The following is an 18,539-nucleotide window of genomic DNA, read 5'->3' on the forward strand; positions in this document are numbered from 1 at the left end:
AGGAACAGAACATTGTAATTTTGGTCAAACCATGGAAGTCATGATTCGTGATCCTCTGGTGTGTGGTATCATGGATGACAGAATTCAGAGGCGTTTGTTGGCAGAGAAGGATTTAAACTTTAAGAAAGTATACGATATCACCATATCCATGGAAACTGCAGCGAAAGGAGTAGTTGACCTTCACAGTGGAATAGCGCACACAGAAAAAGTAAACAAAGTGAGTGCAACTGACAAGTCACACAAAGACAAAAGTAATGTGAAGTGTTTTTACTGTCACATGTTTGGACATATTGCTGCAGAATGTAGAAAAAAGAAGGCGGACCAAGCTGCCAGCCGAGGAAAAGGAATCTCAACACAAAAGACGCATAAAGTACCGCGGAAAACGAGAGGTCATTTTGGGAGTTACAGACCAAAGAATCATTCCAGAAGGGAAAATGTACACGCTGTATGTGATTCACCTGATGATGATGAAAACCACACGGAGTATACCTTGTATCATATGGTGGACCCAGGCAAGAAACCACCATATTGTGTGTCCTTGAATTGGAATGGAGTGAACCAGTCCATGGAGTTGGATACTGGAGCCAGTAAGACCGTCATTAGTGAAGAAGCATACAAGACTGTTTGTAAATCTGACCCTCAGTTAAACTTGAAACCTTCATTTACAAAACTGCGTACTTACACTGGGGAACTTATTCCAATATTGGTCACCGTGCAGTTGACTGTGACCTCAAAGATCAGCGGTATAACTTGAAGGCGGAAGTGGTCAAAGGGAAAACATCGTGCTTACTTGGCCGTGATTGGCTGGATATCATTAAGCTGTGCTGGGATGAAGTATTCCACGTGAAAACGGAAGGAAACACTGACGTGGATCAGATTCTGAAGAAGTATGAAATCGTGTTCAAGAAAGGATTAGGAACAGTTCAGGGGGTGAAAGCCAAAATTTATGTTGACTCTCACAAAAAACCTAGATACTTCAAAAGTCGTTCTCCACCTTTTGTGTTGAAAGAGAAAATCGAACAAGAGTTGGACAGATTAGTTCGTGAAGGAACTGTTACCCCTGTAGAGTTTTCAGAGTGGGCGACCCCTATCGTACCAATAGTTAAAAGTGACAAGACTGTGCATATTTGCGGTGACTATAAAGTTACAGTGAACAGAGTGTCTAAGCTGGACAATTACCCTATTCCTAAGACAGAGGATCTATTTGCTATATTAGGAGGTGGTGAACAGTACTCCAAGCTTGATCTGAGCCAGGCCTATCAGCAATTAGAGTTGGATGAAGAGTCCAAGAAATATACCACCATTAACATTCATAAGGGACTTTTCCAGTACAATCGTTTACCTTTTGGAATCTCTTCAGCTCCTGGCATATTTCAGAGAAGTATTGAGAATCTACTTCAGGGCATACCAAGTGTTATTGTTCGCTTAGATGATATACTCGTGACTGGGAAAACCCGACATGAACATTTACAGAATCTTGAACAAGTGTTACAGAAGTTGGAAAAAGCAGGAGTTTGTCTGAAAAAAGAAAAGTGTGTGTTCATGGCCGATGAAGTAACATACCTTGGGCATCGCATAAACAAGTATGGACGACAGCCAACTGAAGACAAAGTGCAAGCTATCAAGAACTTACCTGAACCTAGTAACATCAAAGAACTACAGGCCTTCCTTGGAATGCTTAACTATTATGGTTGCTACTTACCAAAATTGTCAACTGTGCTAGCACCATTACATGAACTCTTAGCTAAATATGTATCATGGTCTTGGGGATCTAGACAGTCAAAAGCTATGCAAGAAGTGAAAGACCTTTTGAGATCTTCATATCTACTAGTTCATTTTGATTCCACAAAGAAGCTTGTCATGTCCTGTGATGCCTCGCCAATTGGATTGGGAGTGGTGTTGTCACACATCACAGATGAAGGGGAGAAACCAATAGCTTACATGTTAAGAACACTTGCTCCAGCAGAAAACAAGAGGCCCATGGGCCACATCGCTCACCTGAGCACCAAGGGTAGGACTAGTATAAAATGGCTTTTTATTGTAAAGTTTAAATCCAAAAGTAGTCCCATGACCAATCATGGATTTGCTATTTTTTAGAAAATGATTGAGAAGAAGATTTTTAAAGAATTTTCCTATATATTTCTATGTAAAACTTTGGTCGGCCATTTTGGCCCCGCCCTACCCCCGGGGGTCATGATTTGAACAAACTTGAATCTACACTACCTGAGCATGTTTCCATATAAATATGATGAATTATGGCTTTGTCATTCTTGAGAAGAAGATTTTTAAAGAATTTTCCTATATATTTCTATGTAAAACTTTGGTCGGCCATTTTGGCCCAGCCCTTACCCGGGGGGTCATGATTTGAACAAACTTGAATCTACACTACCTGAGCATGCTCCCGTATAAATATGATGAATTATGGCTTTGTCATTCTTGAGAAGAAGATTTTTAAAGAATTTTCCTATATATTTCTATGTAAAACTTTGGTCGGCCATTTTGGCCCCGCCCTACCCCCGGGGGTCATGATTTGAACAAACTTGAATCTACACTACCTGAGCATGCTCCCATATAAATATGATGAATTATGGCTTTGTCATTCTTGAGAAGAAGATTTTTAAAGAATTTTCCTATATATTTCTATGTAAAACTTTGGTCGGCCATTTTGGCCCCGCCCTACCCCTGGGGGTCATGATTTGAACAAACTTGAATCTACACTACCTGAGCATGTTTCCCCATAAGTTTCATCTTTCCTGGCACAGTGGTTCTTGAGAAGAAGATTTTTAAAATATACCACTAAATTTTCATTAATTCCCAATTATCTCCCCTTGAATAAGGGCGTGGCCCTTCATTTGAACAAATTTGAATCCCCTTCACTCAAGGATACTTTGTGGCAAGTTTGGTTGAAATTGGCCCAGCGGTTCTTGAGAAGAAGTCGAAAATGTGAAAAGTTTACAGACAGACAGACAGACGGACAGACGGACGCCGGACAAAATGTGATCAGAAAAGCTCACTTGAGCCTTCGGCTCAGGTGAGCTAAAAACTACTCTCAGTTGGAAAAAGAGGGACTTGCAATTATTTTTGGAGTGAAAAAACTTCACCAGTACCTCTATGGTCATAAATTTGTCATTTATACAGACCATAAACCACTGTTGGGACTATTCAAACCTGACAGAGCCATTCCAACAATGGCTGCAGCTCGAATACAGAGATGGGCGTTAATCCTTGCAGGATACGAGTACGAAATATTGTACAAGGAGGGTAAAAAGAATGGTAATGCAGATTGTTTGAGTCGTCTACCACTCAAGGAGAGTGTGGATGTACCCCTGCCGGGTTAGACCATTCTACTCATTGAACGCTTCGATGGTACACCAGTGCATGCTGAAGAAATTGAGGAATGGACATAGTCCGATCCACTCTTGCATCAGGTGATATATTTCATTCAGAATGGATGGAAAGAGAAGAACAGTAATGAGAAACTTTGTCCGTACTTCAGCAGACGGAACGAACTAAGTACACATGAAGGCTGTATTCTTTGGGGAGTCGTGTGGTGATTCCAGAACAAGGAAGGGAAAAGTTATTCCAGATGAAAAGCCTAGCAAGGAGCTACTTATGGTGGCCCGGACTAGATGAAGACATCGAGAGAAAAGTACTTGGATGTGAAGATTGTCAAATGCAAAGTGCCACGCCAGCAGTAGCTCCCTGGGTGTGGCCAGATCATCCATGGTCTAGAATACATGCAGATTACGCAGGACCATTTATGGGATCCATGTTTTTGATCATTATCGATACGTACAGCAAATGGATCGAGGTGTTTAAGACATCGACTTCTACATCTGAAGTGACAATTGAAAAATTCAGAAAGGCGTTTGCTACGCATGGAATTCCCGATGTACTTGTCACAGACAATGGGGCCTGTTTCACAAGTCACAAATTTGCCATTTTTACCTGTCACCTACAACATGGCAGGCAAGGGAAACAGGCTAAACTCCCGCTCGAAATGCTTTAATAATATATGGCAGTGCCTATGATGCAGAATTAAATGAAACAAATGTGCAAAAAATACAATTAAGTCTTAAGGGGAGACAGGACACATGTCACATGACTAAAAAGACATATTACGTCATAATCGGTGATGATATACATGTTAAACGTTGTTAAAATCAACAGTTCTAGTGTAATTTTAAATTCTAAATTCTAAAATTGTTTTTTAAACATTTAATTTTAGAAATTATTTTTAATAAAATTTTTAAAGATCTTGCCATCATTTAGATATTGTAACGTTGCCCAATCCACACATTTGATTCTCTTTACCCTGCAGTCTGACATCAGTGACGTCAGACGTAGTGTTTGAATTCTCAGTGCAGCGAGATCAAGTACACACATCCGTCATGAACAGTTTTATTTCAAAATAAACAGGTCACAATCAATGTATCGTGATAAATTTCTGAAGCAGATTTTTTTAAATTAATATTTTTTCGTGTGAAGTAGCAGAGATTCTCTCTATTTAGATAATTTTGAATGTTTATGTTTTCGTGTGACGTCACAATTGATTTCCCGCACTCGGAAAATACGAACGTGAAGCGTTTTTATCATGCTTACGTCTAATTCAACGATGTCCTGTGCGATATTGAGGTAAGCTTCACCCTGTGATATTTATGCAGTAAATAATTACGATGAAGGACTGACATTCAATCGTAAATTTAGAAATATTTATTGACAGAATTTTTTTCCAAATGAGGTTTTTGTCGTTGAAGCTCAGCTCCCTTGCAGAAATAAATCCTGAAGGGTCAGGAGAAGTCAGGATATCCTGGGATTTTCCTGAGATCTCCTGACATGTCCTGCTCTCCAAAAGTTATGCTCCTGACAATTGTCAAATCCTAAGATGTCCTGATATCAGGTTCAGGATTTTATCAGGAAATGTCAGGACTTCATGTAAACTCTTTACCAGAACAGGATCTTCCCAGGATTTTTCAGGTCTTTTAGAAGAGATCAAGTCCTGAAACAAGGAAATCTCAGGACTTTCGATATTTTCTGAACTAAAACAAACTGAATCAAGTAAGACCTGGTATATCTTGAGATCAGGACTGTTCAATTCAAAGTCCAAGAATATCCTGAAGTCAAGACTCAATATCTCTATGTGGTCCCTTCATTACAATTGCCCATGTGTTAAGTGTTAATTCTTTCTGATGATAGCATCACAAATGATTGGGGGCCAGGCAGGAGTTTCTTTAATTTATTGACCTTCTAATCTTCATCCCATCAATTTACAAACACTTTCCTCAACCTAAACAACCTGTTATGTCCCCCACAATTACTTAAACTAAGGAAGTATCCAATGAGGAGAGCCAGTCAGGATTTGTGCGCCTTCTCAGACCAGTTCAAAATTTCAATGCAAACCGAAATGTTTGTGAGGAACATGAAAGTATTTTTACAGTAAAGAAGTGAAATATGCTTTGGGAAATACAATATGCCATCACCATATTGAACTAGATGTCAACATTTAAAAGTTAATTGTGTCTATATCCATGAGATGAGGAATTATTGAAGATACGAATGACCTGGATGCAATGAGAGGAAAAATTTCAAAGATTAGTTGGTGGTACTAAAGAATGCTATGAAAAGGGTAAGTGCATGGGCTTAAATTTGTATTTCCATCCCTCATTTCTGATTACTATGATTATATAGCATAGTATTTTAACCTCTGTGTTAATAATAAATCAGTACTTAATTTAGATATATAAAATACAGTATGTTATCACAATACATGTGTAAAATATATGTACATGAGTTACATCATGACATCATGTAATTATATAATATTCTATAAATAGTTTCTAATATATGATCAAACATTTTCCTAAACAATTATTACAAATTCTCTGTAGTTTCTTTTAAGAACTATATATAAACATGGTCTAATGTACATTATTATAGTACACAGCTCAGTGCAGTATTTTCTATATTTCTTTCAGTGTAATTTGCTAATTTAATATTGATGCATATGATTTTTTTTTTTTGACTGGTCTTTCATGACCAACTGAACTATGAAAAATATCATATCTTTTTTTTTATTTTGACCATTAATACAAACATTGTGATTGTTTTAGAATAATAAAGTAACTTATTTTACGTTACAGGCCTAATAACAGAATGCATCCCTGAAGTCAGTTTTACCACCATTCCTTGCATCATGAAAGACTTTTTAAGTTCCAAAGAAAAAAAAAATGATTAAAGAATAATTTGCATAAATAATAATTCTTTTGTCTTTTAAGTGTACAGAGAGACATTGTCCATATTTAAATGCATTTTGAGAACTTGAACCTGTTTTTGAAAAAAAAGTGACAAAATCCTAGAGGTCAATATGACAATAAGGGGATTGTTAATCTCAGGAATATCTCAAGATATCCCAGGATTTTTACACTACAAAGTCAAACTGAGGCCAGGATGATGACAGGGTTGTAATCCCAGGAAATCTCAAGACATCACAGGATTTTTGTACTACCATGAAACATTGTGAAATATTCCTGAGGTCAAGATAATTGTGGTCCCAGGAATTCTCAAGACATGTCAGGAAATTTTGCTTTACCAGGATGTCCTGTGAAATCCTGAGAAATCCTTGTTCCAATACCATCCTGACAATTCCTGAGGTCAGGTACCAGGATAATCTTAAGATTTCCTGGGATTTTTAACAAAGATATCTTGAGAAAATCTCAGGAAATCTTGGGATATCCTGGTCTATTTTCACAAGGGTGCCTTGAACCAGAAGTCTCTGTCGAGACTGTAGCTCTACTGGTTTATACTTAAAACAAAGGAAGAGAAAAGTAGCAGTTGGGACTTGAGACTTTAAATCAGCAATAAATAGAAAAATGATCCTTGCCACTCATCAAAATAAAAACCAATGCACAGAATTATGTATCTTAGTATAGTCTACTTGTGTGCCAAGTTATACTGAAATCAGACCAAAACTGCAGGAGGAGTAGCATTTTGAAAGAATTTCACAGAAATTTCTATTTTTAGTAACCATGGCAACATGTTCATTGAAATCAAAAACCGATGCACAGAATTATGTATCTTAGTGTAGTCTACTTGTTTGCCAAGTTATATCAAAATCAGACCAAAACTGTAGGAGGAGTAGCATTTTGAAAGAATTTCACAGAAATTTCTATTTTTAGTAACCACGGCAACACCGTTTATCGAAATCAAAAACCGATGCACAGAATTATGTATCTTAGTGTAGTTTACTTGTGTGCGAAGTTATACTGAAATCGGACCAAATCTGTAGGAGGAGTAGCATTTTGAAAGAATTTCAAAGAAATTTCTATTTTTAGTAACCAAGGGAACACCGTTCATCGAAATCAAAAATCGATGCACAGAATTATGTATCTTAGTATAGTCTACTTGTGTGCCAAGTTATAATGAAATTAGACCAAAACTGTAGGAGGAGTAGCATTTTGAAAGAATTTCACAGAAATTTCTATTTTTAGTAACCACGGCAACACCATTCATTGAAATCAAAAACCGATGCACAGAATTATGTATCTTAGTGTAGTCTACTTGTGTGCCAAGTTATACTGAAATCAGACCAAAACTGTAGGAGGAGTAGCATTTTGAAAGAATTTCACAGAAATTTCTATTTTTAGTAACCACGGCAACACCGTTCATTGAAATCAAAAACAGATGCACAAAATTATGTATCTTAGTGTAGTCTACTTGTGTGCCAAGTTATATTGAAATCAGACCAAAACTGTAGGAGGAGTAGCATTTTGAAAAATTGTTTACAGACAGACAGACAGACGGACAGCTAGACAGACGGACGGACGGACGACGGACGCATTACTATCGCATAAGCTCTTCTGGTCTCTGACCAGTAGAGCTAAAAATGCAGAAATTATCCCACTCAAATACTATAAAATTAAAACAATTGCTTTCAGATAATTTAAACACTATGAATATTCTGAAATATTTGATTATATAGTATTATCTATCATATTTATCGTTTGTGTGTAAAAAATAGCATCATGAACTCCGTTTTGGGCCCGTAAACATGAAGTATTTAAACTCCATACAAACTCTAAACAGGGCGGTATTTGTGGGGCGATATCTTTTAAATAAGTCAAGAAATCCCATGCAAGGACCGTTTTAAAATGTTAAGTACATATTACATTAGTAATATAAAAAATACGAAAAAAATTCACTGACAGGAATTTTTTCAGCGGAAGGTCCTGTTCCTCCTTAAGTTTTCACATTCATGGGCATGATGAGCATTTTCAGAAAATCTTTGTTCTTGTAGGGAAAAGAGAAGCAGTTCACAGATAATGTTGATGAGCTGAGATCAGAAGATAAACAAGAGGCCCATGGGCCACATCGCTCACCTGAGAAGCTTTGACCATTCTGTTCTTTACCAGATTTCCCCCTTTAAATACATACTGCGACCTCACCCTACCCCACTGATCATAATTTAGATATTTTGAAATCTACACTACCCCAGGATGCTTCCATGTGTACATAAGTTTTAGCTTTTCTGGCCCAGTGGTTCTTGAGAAGAAGATTTTCAAAGATTTTTCCTATATATTTCTATGTAAAACTTGGATTTCCCATTGTGGCCCCGCCCTACCCCCAGGGGTCATGATTTGAACAATTTAGAATCTACACTACCCCAGGATGCTTCCACATAAGTTTCAGCTTTTCTGGCCCAGTGGTTCTTGAGAAGATTTTCAAAGATTTTTCCTATATATTTCTATGTAAAACTTGGATTCCCCATTGTGGCCCCGCCCTACCCCCGGGGGTCCTGATTTGAATAATTTAGAATCTACACTACCCCAGGATGCTTCCACATAAGTTTCAGCTTTTCTGGCCCAGTGGTTCTTGAGAAGAAGATTTTTTAATGACCCACCCTATTTTTGTCTTTTCTTGATTATCTCCCCTTGTGAGGGGACTTGGCCCTTCATTTTAACAATTTAAATTTCCCTTCACCCAAGGATGCTTTGTACCAAGTTTGGTCAAAATTGGCCCAGTGGTTCTTGAGAAGAAGTCGAAAATGTGAAAAGTTTACAGACAGACAGACAGATGGATAGCCAGACAGACAGACAGACAGACGACAGAAAAAATGTGATCAGAAAAGCTCACTTGAGCCTTCGGCTCACCTGAGCACTGTGGCTAGGAAAAAGTAGGTTTATTGGTTTATCATTGAAAAGTTTAAATCCAAAAGTAGTCCCATGAGCAATGGCTTTGCTATTCTTGAGAAGAAGATTTTTCAAGAATTTTCCTATATATGTCTATGTAAAACTTTGATTTGCCCTTGTGGCCCTGCCCTACCTACCAGGGGTCATGATTTGAACAAACTTGAATCTACACTACCTGAGAATGCTTCCATATAAATATGACCAATAATGGCTTTGTTATTCTTGAGAAGAAGATCTTTTAAGAATTTTCCTATATATTTCTATGTAAAACTTTGGTCGGCCATTGTGGCCCTGCCTAACCCCCAGGGGTCATGATTTGAACAAACTTGAATCTACACTATCTGAGGATGCTTCCATATAAATATTATGAATTATGGCTTTGTCATTCTTGAGAAGAAGATTTTTAAAGAAATTTCCTATATATTTCTATGTAAAACTTTGGTCGGCCATTGTGGCCCCACCCTACCCCCCAGGGGGTCATGATTTGAACAAACTTGAATCTACACTACCTGAGGATGTTTCCCCATAAGTTTCATCTTTCCTGGCACAGTGGTTCTTGAGAAGAAGATTTTTAAAACATACCACCAAATTTTCATTAATTCCCAATTATCTCCCCTTGAATGAGGGCCTGGCCCTTCATTTGAACAAACTTGAATCTCCTTCACCCAAGGATGCTTTGTGGCAAGTTTGGTTGAAATTGGCCCAGCAGTTCTTGAGAAGAAGTCGAAAATGTGAAAAGTTTACAGACAGACGGACAAACAGACGGACAGTCAGACGACAGACGGACGCCGGACAAAATGTGATCAGAAAAGCTCACTTGAGCCTTCGGCTCAGGTGAGCTAAAAACAAAAGAAAGAAATGAAAATATGAATATTTTTCGATCAGAGGCTCCATGTGATGAAATTCTGGAAATTCTACAAGAAACACCGTGCATAACCCCACATATGGGGGCGCAGAATGGGGCCACTCGGGGGTGAGGAATTCGAAGCGGAATTTTCAATGTTCGTTGACCTGATTAGCTTTCCTACAGTGATTGAGATGAAAATAATCCTAAATTCACTTACGGCGGAACACAGTGATATCCCAGCTTACTGTTACTCGTTTCCCAGCTCGGGACTCGTCCTAGAAATATATGAACACTTCTGCAATATCTGGCAAGAGCATGTGGGAATGCAAATTTGACCGTTTCTTTGTGAAAATTGGTGCCTTATATATCACTCAGCTTCATTTGATTCATGTGAGGGACTTTTAGATATGATTTTGCTCCAGACACTCTAATGTTTCGGAGAATTCCATGTCAAATAAAGGGGACAGACTTCAATTTAAGTGTGTGGCACTCGGGGGTGAAGATTTTAGTGGAGGCTGGGGGAAGGAATAATTTTTAGTCATTGTATATCAATCGTAATTTTTAAAATCTGCATTGTTTTAATTGTTAAGATCCTGGTATATAAATTTAAATTGGAACTGTCTTTTATGTTCAGCTTAACATAGATCTGTTGTTGAAGAAATTGGATAAATATTATAAAGTGTAATTAGAATTAAGTTTCTCAGTTTTTTTCAAATGTATTTTTCATGCAGAAGTTGAAAGTACGCACGGTTTCCCTGTGAAATCTGTGGAAAGACTTAACAAAATCAAAGTTAAACAAACATAAAATGTGTCATTAATCATCTTATTGATCATTGTGGTAAAATCTCTGCTACAACAGGCACAAAGCAACAGGGGGGGTAAAAACGATGCTACGTGCGACCTTTTTTTAAAGGGGGGCGGGCAAGAAAAAAATTTACTTACCTGTAAAAGTTGACAAGCAAAAAAGAAGGGAGGGATTTTGAACAAATTTGAAAATCTTATTTCGAGGTTGGGGGGGGGGGGGGGGGGGGGGGGGGGGGGGGGGGGTAGTGGCCAATTTTTTTTTTTTTTTTTTTTTTTTTTTTTTTTTTTTTTGACACAGTGATACAGTCCTACATTTCCTTGATATCACTATACTGTGGTAAGAAGTGGGGGGTAAAACCAACCTTTCAATGGACATTTTCAATAGTAAAGGTGATGTGAAACAAGAGGCCCATGGGCCACATCGCTCACCTGAGTAACTTGGGTGATACAGATCTTTACCAGATTCTCCCTCTTGCTATACCTATCATGCCCAACAACCCCCATCCCTTTTTTATTTTAAAACTTTAGAATCTACACTACCCAAGGATGCTTCCATATAAATTTCAGCTTTCCTGGCCCAGTGGTTCTTGAAAAGAAGATTTTTAAAGATTTGTTCTATATATTTCTATGTAAAACTTGGATTCCCTATTGTGGCCCCACCCTACCCCCGGGGGTCATGATTTTAACAATTTAATATCTACACTACCCAAGGATGCTTCCACATAAGTTTCAGCATTCCTGGCCCAGTGGTTCTTGAGAAGAAGATTTTTAAAGATTTGTTCTATATATTTCTGTGTAAAACTTGGATTCCCTATTGTGGCCCCACCCTACCCCCGGGGGTCATGATTTTAACAATTTAATATCTACACTACCCAAGGATGCTTCCACATAAGTTTCAGCTTTCCTGGCCCAGTGGTTCTTGAGAAGAAGATTTTTAAAGATTTGTTCTATATATTTCTATGTAAAACTTGGATTCCCTATTGTGGCCCCGCCCTACCCCTGGGGGTCATGATTTTAACAATTTAATATCTACACTACCCAAGGATGCTTCCACATAAGTTTCAGCTTTCCTGGCCCAGTGGTTCTTGAGAAGAAGATTTTTTTGTGACCCCACCCTATTTTTGTTTTTTCTTTATTATCTCCCCTTGTAAGGGGACTCGGCCCTTCATTTTTACAATTTAAACTCCCCTTCACCCAAGAATGTGTTGTACGAAGTTTGGTTAAAATTGGCCCATTGGTTCTTGAGAAGAAGTCGAAAATGTGAAAAGTTTACAGACGGACGGACGGACAGACAGACGGACGGACGACGGACAAAATGTGATCAGAAAAGCTCACTTGAGCCTTCGGCTCAGGTGAGCTAAAAAGGGGGGTCCAGCCCTAAAGTGCCTGTGGTGATACTCAATGTTTTTTATTGCTAGGTCTGGAATAATTTTTTTTTCGAGAAAATTTTTCTCAGAAAGGTTTTGTTTATCTTAATTTCAATAATGAAAAATTTACTCTAAATTCTTTTCACAAATTGAATATGATTTTTATATATCTGAAGCTATGGGTATTCTGAACGCCTTGTTAGCTCCTCTCCTTTCAATAGTCAGTATATTTATAATTAACTTCACTGCATGAACACGCATATATAAAATTCTAAATCAATTTTTCTTCTCTGCATCTCTAGGAATCTTTTGGAGACTGATGACATGTCCATCTACAGTTTTACCCCTGAAATTGCTGCATATACAGCAGTAGTTCGTCTTCCGCGACCGATACCAAGAAACTGCGTTTTTGCTCGATTGTATGTCATAAAATAGAACTTTTACTTACAAGAACACATTTGGTGACAATAATATATTAAAGGCCTATTTCATTTGAAGTAACCGTGTTTCCAGAATTTTTTATTTGTAAAATAATTGATTCACTGCATGTATAGTATTAAAACTTTGAATGGAATTCTAAATGAATAATTTAATCTCATGTGCTCATGTAACGAAGAAAGACTAATCAAAATAGCATCGATCTGAATTCGTGTTACATATGTCGTATAAAGTCTGAGCTGCATTTAATCAAAGTTTTAGTGCAGGATCTAAGCGTATGTACATGCATATTCCCGAGTAAAATACACATTTTGGTTTAGATCAGAGAATTGACTGCAGAAACACGAAATTGATACAATAATTTCCTAGCGTATTTCTTGTTAATTAACGGAAAACATTCTTTTCTCAAGTGTTATTCATGTTTTACTTTTTCTATTGAAAATGTTCATTGAAAGACAACAAACCCTTTATAAAATCGCTTATTATCTAAAAAAAAAATTGCAAACTGTTTCCTTCTTTTAAAATTGTTAATGCACCGTGTAAGTTGATCACTATTTTGTTGGATTATCATAACGTGTAGTCTGCGGAAGTTATGCTAGTGTAGAAGAGTTCCGATTTTGAGGGGAGATAGCTCACTTTTTAAAATGGGGAATATACATGGAACAAATGGAGATAATGAACAGTATTCAAGATCAAAAGTTCATAAAACAGGAGCAGAGCAAACACGGACCTGCTAAACATCAGAGGTGGGATCAGGTACCATGGAGGAGTGAGCATCCCCTGCCGACCGGTCACATCCACCGTATGCCCCTTGTCATGAACTGGAAAATCCCTCGTCAATTCAGTGTATAAATAACGGACTAACAAGTAGTATATATGTAATATGCACTCTTAACTATTGCTCAAGTTCTATTTACTGTAAAAGAATTGTATACCTTAAAGTATATTTAAGGAATGAATCTTACGACCGCGGAACATTAACTGGCAATTAAAACATTCAGTGATAGACAATGAAATGGGCGGGTACAATTCGACCCGGACGTGGGGAAAACATCCGATTGAAATTGCAGATCGAAATTCATTTTCAATCCACATGAGCTGTTTTCAAAGCGAAGAGTGAATGAATGATCCAAAAATCAAGTAATTTCAACTCCGAAATACATATTGTTTGAAGTTCACATTATTATGAGATTTAGCTTATGAAAGATCATAGAAGACAAAGATTATTTTTCAGGAGCGGAGTGTAAACGTTTTTGTCGTAGCTCATTGTGACGTAGCCAAGTTATGTGATGCAATATAAATTAAATCTTTTATCCAACCAAATGTGTTTCAACTAAAATTAAATTATATCGAATGATACAAATAGATGTCTAGTAAACAGTTTAAATATGCGCTAAAGCAGACTTATTCAGGGAAAAGGTTTATGAAATTTTGAGAGAGTTAAAAAATTTATTGTAGCAATTCAATGTTTGTATAATCAATATAATTTTTATAGAAACAATTCCTTTCCACTAGTTAGAGATTTATTCCTTCCCCCAGCCTCCACTAAAATCTTCACCCCCGAGTGCCACATACTTATATTGAAGTCTGTCCCCTTTATTTGAGGTGAAATTCTCTGAAACATTAGAGTGTCTGGAGCAAAATCATATCTAGAAGTCCCCCACACAAGTCAAATGAAGCTGAGTGATATATAAGGCACCAATTTTCACAAAGAAACGGTCAAATTTGCATTCCCACATGCTCTTGCCAGATATTGCAGAAGTGTTCATGTATTTCTAGGACGAATTCCGAGCTGGGAAACCAGTAACAGTAAGCTGGGATATCACTGTGTTCCGCCGTAAGTGAATTTAGGATTATTTTCATCTCAATCACTGTAGGAAAGCTAATCAGGTCAACGAACATTGAAAATTCCGCTTCTAATTCCTCACCCCTGGGCATACATGTTAACTCTACCGATTTAGGCGGGAGTCTACCGCTTTTTCATTCCATCTCCCGCCTACCGATTTTATTCGTAAATCTACCGCTTTTCTACAAAGGTTCCGTCTGAAGTATTTTTGGTTCGCTTGGGTATCCATTTTGGAAGCCACTCGTCATAAAATCTCGTTAGATATATCGCGTGATTTGACCTGGAAGCAAACAAACGTTTTTTTTGTACCGATGTATACGTAAATTTCAAAGCATGTATTTGACAATGACAACAGCACAAGATTACCAGTGATTACATTGGTTACGATAAATTTTCAACATTACTGCCATAAAAAAGGAGATAAAACATTTTAGAATTGGATGAAAACGCTTGACATCGTCTACAAAAGCACTGGAGCTCACAATTTTATCAATAAAGTCAATAGAAATCACTCGATTGACCAAGCCATGGGGCACATCTCTACTTTCATTTTCGTTCATCCGATCGTGGGAAATCTATTTATTTAACGAAAGATAGGAACTAGTTTTAGATCTAGATTAAACCATGTCATCATTTGTTGTGTTTTACAACTGAAAGAACATTCAGAATTATTGCTTCTAGGCTATATCAGCAAAGATCACTCTTTAAAAGGCTAAGTAAACAGCCAGTGAATCAAAGCAAAATGATAAGCATGAAAAATAATTATTTGAAGGTGTTTTTGTCTACTTCTTTGCAGTTAATATTTAATTATTGCAGTTTTTATTTAAGGCCATACATGCATTGTATATTACATGAAATATATATATTATCTTTATAAATCCTAGCGTAAAACAACGCGCGCGCAATGCTTCCGCTTTTGACGTCTGAATCTCCCTATTTTTCATCACAGTAGGTTAACATGTATGCCCCCGGGTGGCACCATTCCGTGCCCCCATATGTGGGGTTATGCACGGTGAAAAAAAGCCAATAAGAATTTTTTAATTCACCACCTCTGCTCAAAATCCTTGAAAGCCTTTTTAGCTGATGCCCTAATTGCTGAACACACTCTTCTACCAGACTTGGATTAAAAATTATTCTATTTTAGGCATGAAAACACACTTTGAAATATGCTGAGTAAGGAACCCGCTCTCCTTTTGACCAAGTAAGGTTAAGGATTCTGCAAAGAGTCATGTTTGAATTGAAATTTTTCATAATTTTACCAGGAATGAACTACGTAATTCATTTTTTTCGTTATCACTTATCAGAGTTGTTTACTTGAACAAAGATTTTGTTACCATGATTGGAAAACAAAAAGTCTGTGAAATCTTTCAAGATGCTATATTATAAAATATCTTCTTTTACAGTTTTTCATTTTGCATGACTTGTTACATTTTTGTTTACAAAGAAGCAAGAACATTCATGAATAATTCATGAACATTCCTAAATAACTTTTACAAATTATTCATGAATAGTTCATGAAAATGCATTGAATTTATTAATATAATTCATGAACTTTTCTTGAAAGTTCAAGAGTATAATTTATGAACTTTCCTTGAAAGTTCAAGAATTATTCTTGATCATTTTGCAGGCAATTAAAAAATCCAAATTTCTTCATGAACAACAAACTATTCTTGAATATTCTTGAACTTAGTTTCATGAATAAAATCCTTGAAATCATGAGTGTCCAGTTTTAACTTCATGGGATCTTCATGAACAATTCATGAGCAGATTCAAGAATATAATTCATGAACTTTTCTTAAAAGTTGAAGAATTATTCTTGATCATTTCGCAGGGGTTGGGCCAACAATTTCACTAGATTGACTAAACTCTGAGTGATCATTTAAACAGTCTAAAATAATTTACCTGCAAATCTCTCGTCTTTTTGGCGATTAATGCATTGATCGGAATTAAAATAATCATTACTCCAAATCCAGCAAATATACTGGGACCAAGCTCCATGTACAAAAAGTATAATGCCACAATTATCTGGAATGGTCCTGACCAGATGGTGTGAATATAAGTCATAAGGTCCATAAATCTTTGTGCATCTACAGACATAAGATTTACAATCTCCCCAACTGTTGATGACCGTTTAGAGGCATTTGATAGTCGCAACATCTACAATAAAGATAGAAAAAAAAATGTTAAAATAAACAAGAGGCCAACGTGTCTTGTAGGTCACCTGAGATTCATGTAACAACTTTCCAAGAAATGAATTTGGTTTGTGTTTTAAACCAGAGGCCATGAAATTCACAATTTTGAAAGAGGCACCATTGCTTATCATAATTATAAACTTGGCATGCTTACGCTATTTACTTAATACCCAGAGGTAGATCAGAGTAACAAAGAGAAAATGCACTTCCACTTTATAACCTTTATAACCAGTTGTGCACCCCACCCCAAAGGAAGGAACCTCTGACCCTGGAGCCACACATTTCAAAATTTTGGAAATTTTATCATAAATTTTATTTTATCATAAATGGTTGATTAATACCAATGAGCAGATTTCAAAGCATTAATTTATTTTCAGACTATGTAACCCCCCCCCCCCCCCCCCCCCCGATACCTTCGACCCAGGGGTATGAAATTAACCATTTGTGCTAGATGCACATTTTTTCATCATAAATATATATACATGGATCATTAGCATAATACCCAGTAGCAAAGGAAAAGAATTTTCAAAGAATTAATATATCTTTACTATATAATCAAAAGACCCCCCCCCCCTTTACACCAAATGGCAAAACCTCTGACACAGGGGCCATGAAATTCACAATTTTGAAAGAGGCACACTTGCTCATCATAACTATGTACTTAGTTACTTTATTTAATACCCAGGAGCAGAGAAGAAGATTTTTGAAGAATTAATGCATTTTCACTATATAATCAATAGAGCCCCGCCATAACATCAGAACCCTTGATCCTGGGGCCATAAAATTCACAATTCTGGAAGAGGCACTCTTGCTCATCATTACTATGTACTTAGTTAGTTTACTTTATACCCAGGAGCAGAGAAGATTTTCAAAGAAATAATGCATTTTCACTATATACTCTATATAGCCCCACCCTAGCACTTGAACCCCTGACCCTGGGGCCATGAATTTCACAATTTGGGTAGAGGACTCAATCTTCATTACATTCATGTCAACAATTTGCCTGCTTGTCCATGAGTAAAGAAGAAGATTTTTAAAGATTGCAAAAATTTTAGTGGTTTTGGCCCCACCCCTCAGGCCCCAGGAGGGCGGGGAAAATAAAATTCAAAATTTTTTTCCCCTTCACCCATAGATGCTGTATACAAAATTTGGTTGAAATTGGTTCAGTAGTTTCAGAGAAGAAGCTGAAAATGTTCAAATGTTAACACACGACACCCAACGACGGACGAAAACGCATAGCAATAGGTCACTTGAGTTACTCAGGTGACCTAAAAAAAACGGAAAATTCGGACAAAATTGGAAAACAAATAGATTTATAAGATCGGGACGATATTTTTACGTTCTAAATAGATTTTTTTTAATGAATTACAAAAACAGAGGGGTGAAAATAACTTCGCTTTTGTGATAATTTACGGTGAAGTGCAAAAATAACTTCGCTTTTGTCATAATTTACTGTGAATTTTGGAGCTCAATAGGGACTATTGGGCCTCAGATGCCTCTGTGTTAATCCGAAATTTATTTAATTGCTTGTTTCAATTCAAGCAGAACGCTTCCTTCTGTTTTGTTTTAGTGTATACTGTTCTGTTCTCTCCCTTGCCTGCGATCGACGTTCAATACACATACATGTAGGACACGATCTCTGCTGCAGCCAGTTGTTTACATTCTACCCTCGCTAAAATAGTTCAGAGCGTAGGGATACTTCATATCTTATTCCCACTCAGAAATTTGTATTTAGTATTTGTAAATCCATAAAAACACTACTTATTGCTTGGAAAATAAATTGAATACATTGTAGATCTTGTTTTGTGACTTAAATTCTGATTTCAATACATGCATATATAATCAGAGGACTATATTTCT

The 18,539-nt window shown here is 36.9% G+C and overlaps 1 protein-coding gene across 3 annotated transcripts in view; it reads right to left on the reverse strand.

Moving 5' to 3' along the window:
- Positions 1–18,539, reverse strand: part of LOC134279700 (multidrug resistance-associated protein 1-like) — a 333,553-nt gene that overhangs the window by 216,416 nt on the left and 98,598 nt on the right. For all 3 annotated transcript variants that reach the window (XM_062762127.1, XM_062762126.1, XM_062762125.1), the window contains exon 10: positions 16,390–16,644. In XM_062762127.1, the coding sequence (XP_062618111.1) occupies positions 16,390–16,644 (255 nt within the window). The remainder of the gene's footprint in view (positions 1–16,389; positions 16,645–18,539) is intronic.

Source organism: Saccostrea cucullata, unplaced genomic scaffold (genome assembly GCF_032062105.1).
Source record: "Saccostrea cucullata isolate Sc308-1 unplaced genomic scaffold, CSIRO_AGI_Scuc_v1 ctg515, whole genome shotgun sequence".
NCBI lineage: Eukaryota > Metazoa > Mollusca > Bivalvia > Ostreida > Ostreidae > Saccostrea > Saccostrea cuccullata.